This window comes from Trachymyrmex septentrionalis, unplaced genomic scaffold, assembly GCF_001594115.1.
Source record: "Trachymyrmex septentrionalis isolate Tsep2-gDNA-1 unplaced genomic scaffold, Tsep1.0 scaffold24, whole genome shotgun sequence".
Taxonomy (NCBI): domain Eukaryota; kingdom Metazoa; phylum Arthropoda; class Insecta; order Hymenoptera; family Formicidae; genus Trachymyrmex; species Trachymyrmex septentrionalis.
This window is the reverse complement of record NW_017305397.1, coordinates 2713573-2725833: the sequence shown is the minus strand read 5'-3', so window position 1 is coordinate 2725833 and position 12261 is coordinate 2713573. Positions and strand designations below refer to the sequence as shown.

The 12261-nt window shown below is 29.9% G+C and overlaps 1 protein-coding gene and 1 long non-coding RNA gene across 2 annotated transcripts in view; one reads left to right on the top strand and one right to left on the bottom strand.

Annotated features, from left to right (window-relative positions):
- LOC108748684 overlaps positions 1-5515 on the bottom strand; it is a 17714-nt gene extending 12199 nt beyond the window's left edge. Inside the window, exon 1 of the long non-coding RNA XR_001939317.1 lies at positions 5506-5515. This is a non-coding gene — a long non-coding RNA (uncharacterized LOC108748684). The remainder of the gene's footprint in view (positions 1-5505) is intronic.
- Positions 1-12261, top strand: part of LOC108748678 — a 119214-nt gene that overhangs the window by 80753 nt on the left and 26200 nt on the right. The window contains exons 2-3 of the mRNA XM_018486947.1: positions 6499-6749; positions 10681-10847. Coding sequence (XP_018342449.1) covers positions 6499-6749; positions 10681-10847 — 418 coding nt within the window. The remainder of the gene's footprint in view (positions 1-6498; positions 6750-10680; positions 10848-12261) is intronic.

Here is a 12261-nt window from a genome sequence, read left to right as displayed (position 1 = left end):
ACCTCACGCACATATCTAATTATCTTAAAAATTTTGGAAAAGGAAAATAAAAAGTATTTCCAAGAAATCTTAATTCGTTCGTTATCTTTCGATTCCTTTATCTCACACACACATAAGTCATAAGATATAATATTTAACTGTATATATATTATTAAAAAATATAACTATAAAATTTAAAATACTATAAAAATAAATTAAAAATAAATTTTTTTGGAGTGCTCTGAGCAGCTTTTACCTATTTAAATGTTAATTACGAGGAATTGTAAATCGATGGTAAAATAAGAAAGGGTAAAGTGTACAGTGATTGACCACTTAAATGCTGAAATTTTATATAATCATTGTAATCTGTAATTACTCTTGAAATTATTTAAAATTTGAATTTGATGCAAAGTGAACGTTAAGTAAGGTTAAAAAAATATGTTAAAAAATATGTTAAATACAAAAAACTTTGAATAAGACCATGTTTTTTATTTTTTCCAACAGTAGAAACATTTATTCAGGAAATGATATTTATTGACCATAAGTTTTATAGTTATTGAACAGAAAAATGACAGTGATTGACCATAGATATGAAAATTATCAAAATAAAGAAAAAAAATTCAGAAAATAGAAAGAAGATAGATTTAATAAAATGTTAAAAATTTTTAAAGAAATTTTCATTAATATTTACAAATTTTCTTCTGTCGTTCATTGATTTTTACGAACGGCATCGTTAAATACCTCTTGAATATATTTCATACGACTTACTTTACTCTATCTTCCTTTTTCAATGTCAAAATAATTTTTATATATATATGTAGATATATATTGGGAAAAGTAGTATAATTGTGCGTAGCGGGTAATGCACATTTTGATTTAGCACTTTTCCAATAAATGGGGCCGTTACTGTGACGAAATTTCTAGGCTAGAACGTAATTCTTTTCAGATATAACCATAAGTTATATAATTTGAAAATTTAATTAACAGCAAAAGTGACAAAAGGTGAAATTATGTATTTTGATAGTAATTTTGATATTCAAAAAATAAGGAAGATAAGTCCGTATTTTTATTTTGTTTATTTAATTGTGCATACCTCATTAAAGTAGGTTATTATGTACGTTATTGAACTATTATTCATTTAATTAAGTTAAAACGTCTTTGGGTAATCGTTTTTTTTTTAATCAAATCAATTCACGGCGAGAAATTGTGCGCATGGACAATTTAAAGTTTGCTCCCAATGAAAAGTGCACTAACTTGCGAAGAATTTGAAAGATATGGAACTATGGCTAGTCGATAAACTAAAAGTAACATGATATCAATGTTGTAATTTCGTATTCACAATATAAATGTAATATTACGCATGCATGGTGTTACATAACAAAGTTACATTGTCGAGTGCGAAATTATAATATTGACATTATGTTATTTTGAGTTTGTATTGACTGGGTGGTTTCAATGCTGCCTGTGTGTTCTATATGGATCCAGAAGAATGCAATGGAGCTGATGATATTGAGAATATGCATTGAAATTGCATATGCGATCTTGTTTAAATAATTAATTTTTATATTATTTTTTCAAAGTTTGTATTAATTTTGGTAAAAACGTTGGTAATAATACATATTTCCATTTTCTCATCAATAATCCATAAAACATTTTCCATGAAGTATTTATTTCATTAATTTTATATTAATTTCTTACGATTTTTATTTTGCGCACAATTATCCGACGCGCGAAAAATTTATTTGCTTTTTTTACTTTTTGTCACGTTTGTAACATTGTCAAATACAACGTTATCAGATGACTAATTGTTCAATATGAGAATACATATCGACAGAAGAATGTTTATAATTTGTATTTCCGTGTTTATATTGAAGCTTCAGCTTCAAAAATCACATCGCAACAATGAATTCCCTTTAAGCGGATCCTAAAATCGTCTGTATTACCGACTAAATCATATAATTTTTATACAATAAATACTTTTTTTCTTTTTCACTGATTTGAAAATCCTTTTTTAGGTACACGCATTAAAGTACACGCACTAATACGTGTCTGTAAGGTGGAGTTTATGCCGAGAACGATCAAAAATTTCGAAATTGATATATTTTTTATCATTTCTTACAATTAATGTAATATGGCGTCTTAAGTTATTAAGTCGTGACAACATTTGTTTGATACAAAAGTTTTGCAACCTGTACTTACAAAATAGTAATCCAGGCACGTAGTTTGCACGAACAAATAACGTCGAGTTCTTAGAATTAGACGCTTTATTGCGATGAATTTATTATACGAAAATTGACACAAACATGCGACTGCGTGTATCATAGATTGCGTGAGATATTGTTGCGGTACTTAGTATATAAAGATATGTCGATGCGTTGGAAAAACAGTGATCTTTGATGACTTCGTCTGAGTTCAGGCTTCACTTTAGGATCCCCTTAAATTCGCTTAATTCCCTCACTTTCCCCTACTACTTTTTACGAAATGTGGCAAAATCATTAATCTTAGTTCTGAGATCTATTTATTGATTTTATTAATTTGACCTTGAATGGTGTCGCCAAGGTCAAAGTCACATTGATTTTTTTTATTGAAACACCTTACTTTTGATTCCAGAATCTAATAGCTGATGTCAAGAGTTTTCCAAAATACTACAATAAAGTTATTTTTCATAAAATACTTTTTGAATTATAAGGCTTGAAAGTTACAGTACCGTATACAAATGTTACCTTAGGACATGATTCTGAACAATATTCGGTCGGACACCTTACGTAATGCTAATGCTGACGGCACTGTAACTTTCAAGCCTTATAATTTTTTTTACAAAAAGTATTTTATAAAAAATAACTTTATTATAGTGTTTTGGAAAGCTCTCAACATCAGCTATTAGATTCTGGAATAAAAAATAAGAAATATATTTCATTTAAAAAAAATTGATGTAATCTTGACCTGATCTTGGCGACGCCACCAAAGATCAAATTGATAAGATTAGTAAATAGTAGATCTTTTTAAATCCTATAATTTTTCAAATCCTGAAACACTTTTCTATAAAACTTATATTTTCCGAGATATTCAGGTGTCTCGACCTTTTTGAGACACCCTGTAGATAATGAAATTATGACTGATGATTCACATCTAATTCTAAGGTCTTATTTTGGATCATGATGCAATTTTAATACATTCAAATTTATTTTAAATTAGTGACAATTAAAAATCAATGATAATTAAAAAACATTAATGAAAATTAAACGTTTAGCAAAAAAAAGCGATTAAATTATGAATAATATTTAATACTCTTTGCAAATGGACATACTATTTTTTATTCTATTTCGATTCTTAAAATAAATAAATCTTTCAGGATAGCATCATTTGTAAGATTTAACAAATTTTTAAACATTTTTATAATAAATTTACGCATTAAAAGTATCGTTATATTAAATCCGCGGATATATTTAATCTCAACTGAGTATAACATTGATTTTTTCCATGAAATCTAATGCTATTTACTATACCTACTCTAAAAGCTATAAGGCAATTATGATATTACACTTTGAATGAATTTTTAAAGATACATACATTAGTTAACCTTGCACATTTAATTAGTTAACGACATCAATATAATGTGTAGCGTTGTTCCTAATAAATTAAATTCAATTGAATCTCTCTGTTTTATCTCTTTCTTAGTGATTTGAGAAAGAGATAAAACAAATGCTAAAGAATCTTGTGAATATTTTATTTAAAATGGAAAATTCTATATAATTATTTAAATATGAAAAGTAATCCGGAACTAGTGCCTGATCCACATCTAATGCTCTTACCCTAAATTTTTAAAAGAAACTGTATGGTGAAAGAGAGCTTCGATTCCAGTCTTGATTGTTCGCGCGTACGATGAGATTGCAGAACATTACGGAGGAAGCTCCTCGTTCGTCCGCGCAGAAAGTTGTGCCGGCTGTGTAGTTATATGTGCATCAGCTTCCGAGGTTACAAACGGTTAGTAAGAAATACTCCATGGACGATTGTATCGAATCGGACTGCAGCTTGGCAGAACACTGGCGAGTCTTTCTCTCTCGCGGCCCGCATGTACACGCATCGTTCTGTTTATACACTATGGCATAAATGCCCGAAGCAGTCGTGCGATATTACTACCTTGCTTTGTAATGAACCGTTAGCATAACTCTCTTAATACCGAAGTATTCCAGAAGCCATTTGGAGCGAGGAAGCCAAAGAATTGATTGAGCAAAGATATAGGGCTCGCTTTGCAACAAAATTTTTAGACTCTACGTTAAAAACTTATCAATTTTTGTAAGTTAAAACCATAAAATTTTTTTTTTTTTTTTAATTTACTAATTTAAAATGAAATATATGTATGATTCTTGTCTTACGTAAATTTAATAATTTTAGGATTGTGTAAAAAAAAATGTTGTATTTCTCTGTGTATAAACAGAAATTTTAATAAATTGAAATTATCAATTTATAAAATTGTAAATTGTAATTTGACTTGAGATAATAAAATTGCAAATTTATTAGCTATTAGTTTTCTAGGCGGAGCTTTACAAAGTAAATCGCATTCTAGAATAGCTTTTCCATCAGACCTCGGGCAATTCGAGCATATGAATCGAGCATAAATGTTATTAAACAATATTAGATACGGTGAGTTTGTAGGGATAAAGTTCTAATAGGGAATATGGACCCGCATGTTGGACCGGTAGTGACTATTTCTTTATTGTGCAAAACAAAAGGTGAACAATGACGAAAACAATAGAGAAAACACAAAAAACATGCGATAATAGCAGTACAAAACGTATGTACATGCGTTATGCGTTGTCAGATCAAAAGATTGATTTAAAAAAGTCGGCAATTAAGGTTCCTTCCAAATAACGGAACTAATTGTCCATGAGCGTGGAAGTTTACGGGATTTCATTGTTCGACGATCACGTTGTCGATAAAAACAGAAATCAAACGTTATGACTCATCCGTCGCACAATATTCGTATGTTGTGTATGTGTCGTAATTCGTATGTTGTTTATGTGCCGGGATACAGTGAGTCTGCACGATTTGTGCCATTCTACATAAGCGAAACTTTTAGTATAAAATAATACATTTTAAACTTCCTTCTAATATCTAAGAATATGAAATATCATAGATAAAAAATTAAAATTAAGAAATTACTGAATAATAAATATATATGTATGTGTAAATACACAAATAATAATTATCAAAATCACTTTAGACGCAGTTTTGTCTTAAATTAAAGAAAGATATATTTAAATTTATGCATCCATTGCAACTGATATGCACTATAATTCACCAATTACTCATTTTAATTTATAATTATAGTATTTTTCTTTACAAATAAACTATTTGCTACTTTATAATTAATATGTATTAGACATGTAATTGGAAACATTAGGAAGGATCTTATTGTCAGAGATTAAGGCACTGGCTTCATCACGGAAGAAACCGTTTCTGAAAACAACCGGAAACGTCGAATCAAGCGTGCCCCTCGAGCGCGGGTGGCATGAGATTTTTTACTGATTTCACGCTTGGGGCCTGCGTGCGCTACGCTGCAAGAAACCATGAATGGAACATATTTATGGTTAAGAGATATGTCAGCGGCATGATATCCGCCTATCACATATGCATATAATCAGTAAAAAGTGTGTTAGAAGTTAAAATGTCATATTATAGAACGTCTGTAAAGAAAAAAGTGCGTGATCGTGAGCGCCTCTTAAAAATTCGACGTGAGACGCGAGACATTCTTTTTTTTCCTGTTTTATTAGTACCTAAATCTTTCCCTATAACACTTTTTCTTTCTTCCTTTTATAGAATTTTCTTCTTATCTTTCTTCATGGAATTTTTTCTTATCTTTATCTTTTTTATTTCTTTTTAAAAATATTTTTTTAGAAAAGACTTCATTTTTTCTAGAAAATTGTATATATTTACCTACGTGTATTTAATATACTAATCCTTAAAAAAATCTAATTTCTAGAGAAATCTAATACTAGCCAATTTAATACGTGCTGAAAGATAATAATAAATTATTTATTTTTAATATTAAAACTGTTGTTTAGTGCTTTTAGTACTCTAAACAAGCAATTAATTACAGTTCACCTTTCAGTAAGAGATTGGCCAGTATTAGTAGTATTCTGTAAGGAATATATTATAATTCGTCAATTATCTCTCTTTAATAAGATACGTAAATCTAAAACAGACTTTTTAGTTTTATATTCAATTAGTACTATTATACTATGGGATATTTGAATATAAAATTTAGGTTTATGTTCTATTTATACTTTTATAAATATTATTTATAAAAAAATTACATATTCGAAAGAGGAGTATAATGATACACCAAAAGAAGACATTATCTCAAAAGAAATTTATCGCGATGTTATCGTTACATGCAATGTATCAGGATAAATGATCGAAATTAGACAAACACGCAACTCTACATGTAATAGTTCGACTGCAATCTCTTAGGCAACAAGGCGATCATTAAAGCCTGGTATTCTCTTCGTGTTACAGCGGAATCGGATATCTGTACTTTTGCGGCGAGGACGGAGCATTTTCACGTCACGAATAAACCATCGACGGGATTGTTCACGACGGACACGAGACCGAAGACTCTAAGGGAGTTGTACGAGCTCGCTGCTATAGTGGCCGTACGAAGTTTGGATTCCTTGAGGAGGGATGGCAGCTCGATGGATATGTTCCTTTGCACACCAGTCCTCGGTAAAAGGAGACGGGACCACAGCCTCGACATCGAGTCTAGAGTCGTAAGTACATTCCTCTCTCTTTCTCCATGAAAATGTCAGGAATGTTCCTCTCTGATTAATATTTTTTTCCGCGGTTCAAATTGATTTCAGATCAATCAACGTCAAATATTTTCTTTTCTAATTCTACTATTATTGCAGCATCGTTCAATATAATAATAGTTAATAATATAATAACAGTTTTGCAAGATTCTAAGATTATATATAGTAAACAATTCTTTATGTTGATCCTGTAATATTCCTATATATTTTGAACTAAATAACAAAGCTACATATACGAGTACGTCAGCAAATCTATTTTTAAATTTAGTTTAGGGTTTTTAAATTTAGAATAGAATAATAAAATATACAAATTAAGAAGTAAATAGCTTTTGAATTATTTTTTTAATTTAATGTTCATCTGAAAATAAGAATTTACAATTTGCTGGAATCTGTAACGACTTTACTATGTAATTATTTGATGGTGTCTTATTAATGGCACGTAGTAAAATCTTTTTGCAGAATGAGAAAGTTACACAAGCAGCGCGTTCATGTATATATTTTTTCAAGTTATATAACGATATAGTTGGCTCATCGTCGTAGTTACACTATTCCCATTGACTCCATGAAATATGGAAGAAACTGAATATTGAGTTCAGACATTTAGTTAGTACAATATATCGGATGTCCGAACAGAGAAATGTACATACAGTGCGTATGATATAATAATCTTCAACACAAGATATTAATTTATATATACTAAGCGGAATTAAATCTGACCTCTTTGCCTACTTAATTCGATATAATTAACTTTCACCATATAATTGAAGAGTTCATAAGATCGACTCCTCTGCTCCCTCTCTCTCATTTCTTTGAAACAGCAATTTCACCGAGTAACATTTCCTTTCCACTTAGCATCAAATGTATCCCGATTAACTTGTATTTTTTTTCTATCCTCGAATCGGCGTTAAATCGGTTTATATCAAACAAGGATTATCACACAATTATAATATGACAATAATACTATATTTGATAAGCGGGAGAGTGTAAATTCCATAAATTATCTCCCGTTAAATATTTAAGGATGATTTTTATGAATTAATTGAATGTGGATATATATACAAATTCGATATTTGTTGGTTTTATGTAAAACAACATTGAATTTTGATATTTATTATAACATTCGCTGTATTAAAAAATACAAATTAATTTAATGTATACTCATAAATTATTTTTTTTGTAAATTAATTCTGTACACTTTGTCTAGTCACATTTAGGAACGTTTGTAATATACAAATTGATTGTGAAAGATAGTTAGGATGAATGCATATTTTTAAAATCTGCTATATTTGTAGGTTTACTTTTGTTTCTCGAGTATATGAGAAATTAAAACTTGCACAATGGCCTGACCGTTTTCACGTACTGGTCGTGAACAACGGCTAGTACATTGCGTGAAAAAGTTGGCAGACAGTCAGAACCTAATCCGTTCCGTATTCGGTGCGTGAAACCCGCCCGGTCGGCGAGGTGACACTCTGATGGTTAACACCTACGCAGGTGCCACGTAAAGCACGTCGTTCGTCCTTCTCTCTTCACCGTGGCGTCGAGTTTCCCGCAAGGAATAGGAGGTGGTCCCCTTGTTACGGGCGCCTGGATCCCACCAAAAAAAAAAAAAAAAACCAATTATTTGTGTTCTGGGACCAGGTCGCATAATGACACTAAGCAAACAAGCGTACAAAATAGCACAACTCTCACACGATACGAGAAACACCATTTCCTCAAGTAATTGCTGTGTTTAGTTGCTTATATCTAAGCAGTTCTCTGTAGGTATCAATAGATTGATTCACACACACACACACATAAGATTTCATCATCAAAATCAATGAGAGAAAAAATATAGAGGAAGGTTATCCGTATCGACATAGGTCTTCTAAAGCGACACTCCCTTATTTTTTAGAAATTAACTTTGCACTTTATTAATACCAATAAAATCATGTTCTGTTTAGCTAATTAAAGAAGTATACACTTATAATTCGTATATTTATGGCTTGTTATATATCAAATCAGCTAAAAATGAATTCTACGAATGCGAAAATAAAATTCTTACGATTTTCTTTTGCAAATTGCGTAGTTTAAATAATAGTGACTATATTATTGGTAATATTACGTCGTTTTAAATGCTTGTAGTTTCCTAAATCAATTCTATTTATATTATTTTTCCTCTTAGTTTTTTCATAATACGATAAATTTAAAATTGGAATGCAGCGTAAACTGTCACACCTGTCCGTAAAACAGATCATGAACTAACTTAATCCTTATAATGTTGCTTTATACTGTCAAATAGTTCTATTGGAGCTGAAGATAATCGTGCATATGTGGAAAAAGTCTTGAAAAACTATCATCGTTACATATTTGCATCTTACAGAACAGCATAAAGTAAATACTATATGTATATAATTCAATAAAAATGTTTTATAACGAAATAAAAAGATTCTAAAAAATCTTATATACGTTCACTTATAGATACTTTATACAGATAATTTCTGTAAAAAAAAAAGAATAGGATTACGTAGCATTACTGTCTACAATTTTGGATCCAATTTAGTCAGATATTCATTTTTGTTTATCTTATGAAAAAAATTAATTATTGCAAAATCACAAACAGTATTATAAAAACTGTTTATACTGTCTGATAAAAGACATTTTTTAGTTTGTACTTATGTTTTTAAAGTTTTATTTTTACTTTTTATTTAAGAAATATTATCTAAAAACAAAATGGTATGTCAGTATATCAGCGGTATTTTCTCTACATATAGGAATGCTCTTTTATAAAAGAAATATCTTTTATGTAATCGTACACATTTTATAATTATTATATATCTTTTTAGATATATTGAATATGTAGAGCATATACACCGATATATACGCCGCACCTATTAAAAACTTAATTTATTAAGTATTATTTACTATGTTTGTAGTAAACGAACTATATCAGTAAAAACTTTGTACTGCCTGCTACTATGAAAAAAATATTAGAAATCCGAAATATTTATTTTTCATATTAAAAAATAAACTTTTTGAAATCTTTGCATTTTTGCCGTATATCCCACAGAAGTGGGATATATGGCTATTCAGGGGGGGGGGAGTATGTACGGCTCAGAAAAAATTTATAAATAATGCATATTAATAAGACGTATAATGATACAGTAACTTATAAAATGTGTTTATAAAGTTTTATTAAGGAATAAGAATGGTAAATATGTATATAAAGTAACAAATAATAATTATAACCTTCCTACATATATTACAAGTGTTATGACATGCGGTACATATTTCATATAATATAATGCGTTTATTGCATTTAGTGCACTGAGTTCAATCTGCGCATTTTGTATGCTTTGGGCATAAATCCCGCTCGCTAAAAATGCCGTATATCCCAAATAGGTGAGATATACAAGATAACAAAATAAACAAAGAATACAAAAGCAAAGTACTTGTATTTTGCTACACAACATGCTTTACTATTCCACTACACGTATATATCACGAAATAACCGCTATGTCTTTTACACGTCCTACATTAATTATTTTAGATTATAATATATAATGGCGTTACTTATATTACAGTGACAAACTCACAATAAATTCATTAATATTAACAATAAGAAGCTGAAATAACACAACTAATATAACATAAAGGCACATAACGGAGTATAGTTGCGGGAAAATTACCCCCACTCCTTCTATTTTTTCTGACTTCTGCGGTGTAAATCCCAGTGCGGCGTATTTGCCGGAGTTATCCTATGTAAAGTTTAATAATTCTACAAGTATATTTTCTGTCCATAATGTTTAAAGAGGCAAACGTGATGATAAATCAATATGAATAATTAATCGATATGAGTATAAAAGAAAATATTTTATAGGAGGCAACTTTATTTGCGTATATTGTTTTGTTGCAGCCGGCTGCTATCGAAGATCTTCGAAGATGGACATCTACCGAAGCGCTCGGTGATGTTACTGTACCGCCGGACTGTGCATCCAGGATCTTGGGCGACACGACTAGCGACGATGCTGTCGATCACAAGCTACCCAGCCCCGAGGAACAGGTTCAGGCTATCGCGCTCAAGTAAGCGGTTTATCTCAATACGTCACTTGATCGCTGATAGAACGGGAATTGTAGAAATCGCCGCATGAAATACAGAGACTGACAGAGATATCGGAATATCATTTTCAATATTGAGGATGTGGTCTATGAATGATAATTTTAATAAAGTACAAGTCAAAAACTTATTTTCGGCATATGTCATCATTAGATATTAAATCTTTAGTTATATAAAGATATATACAGTTACGGACAAAATTGAGTGGACAGATAGTGGAAATAATTATAAATGAAAATTAGTCAGAGTAGTATTACTATTATATAACTATGTTTTATATATTACATATCTTTGTAATATATAGATTATTTAATGAATAATTGAAATTAACATTTACATTTTTATATATACAAACTATATTGAACGAAAAAGTCAGCTAATTGTCGAGAGAAAATAAGACACTAAGATATTACTATAGGGCAAAAAACGTAAACAAATGCGATACGTAGTTCTCCTTTCCACATAGTAGTTCCAAACTAATTATTTAATTCCAATCTAGACTTTATGCAAGATATCATTTTTGAATAAATAATAGAATGTTTGGAAGAAAAAAAATTTCCACTCAAATTCGCCATTTAATTGTTTCTGACTTTCGTAAGAAGTTAAGTTACCGTTTGATAGCACAGAAGTACGATGTATCCAAAAGTGCTCTAGAAAAAATTTATAAAAAATATTTGTTGTATAATAATAATCATATTTGTTATGTAAGTAGTATTGTATTACTGTACAAGAAGACCATCGAATTGTTCGCCAATGTCGACAAACTCCGAGGATTGCATCACGAAATATTGTTGAAACGTTAGAATTGAATGTGTCAGCAAAAACAATAAGACGGAGATTGCACGAGGTTGGATTAAAATACTGCAAACCTAGAAAATGGTGGCATGTTAACATACATAGCAAAAGCTAAATATTCCTTCATGTTTGTTTTATTAATGTGTGGCTTACATTTAGGTTTGCAGTATTTTAATCTAATCAAATTTTCTATGGTATTATGCAACCAATATTTTTTATAAATTTTTTCTAATGCGCTTTTGAATACATCTTACTTCTGTGCTATCACATGGTAACTTAACTTCTTACGACAGCAATTAAATTGCAATTTAAATAGAGAATTTGACCTGAAATTTTTTTTCTTCCGGATTTATTTATTAAAAAATGATATGTCTTGCACAAAGTCTAGATTGGAACTAAATAGTTAGTTTGAAACTATTATGTGAGAACTACGCATCGTATTTGTTCGTTTTTTGTCCTACAGTAACGTCTTAATCAAGTGTCCACTTATTTTTGTCTCTCGACAATTAGCTTTTGATTTTTTCGTTCAATATGGTTTGCGTATACAAAAATATAAATGTTAATTTCAATTATTCACTAAATAAT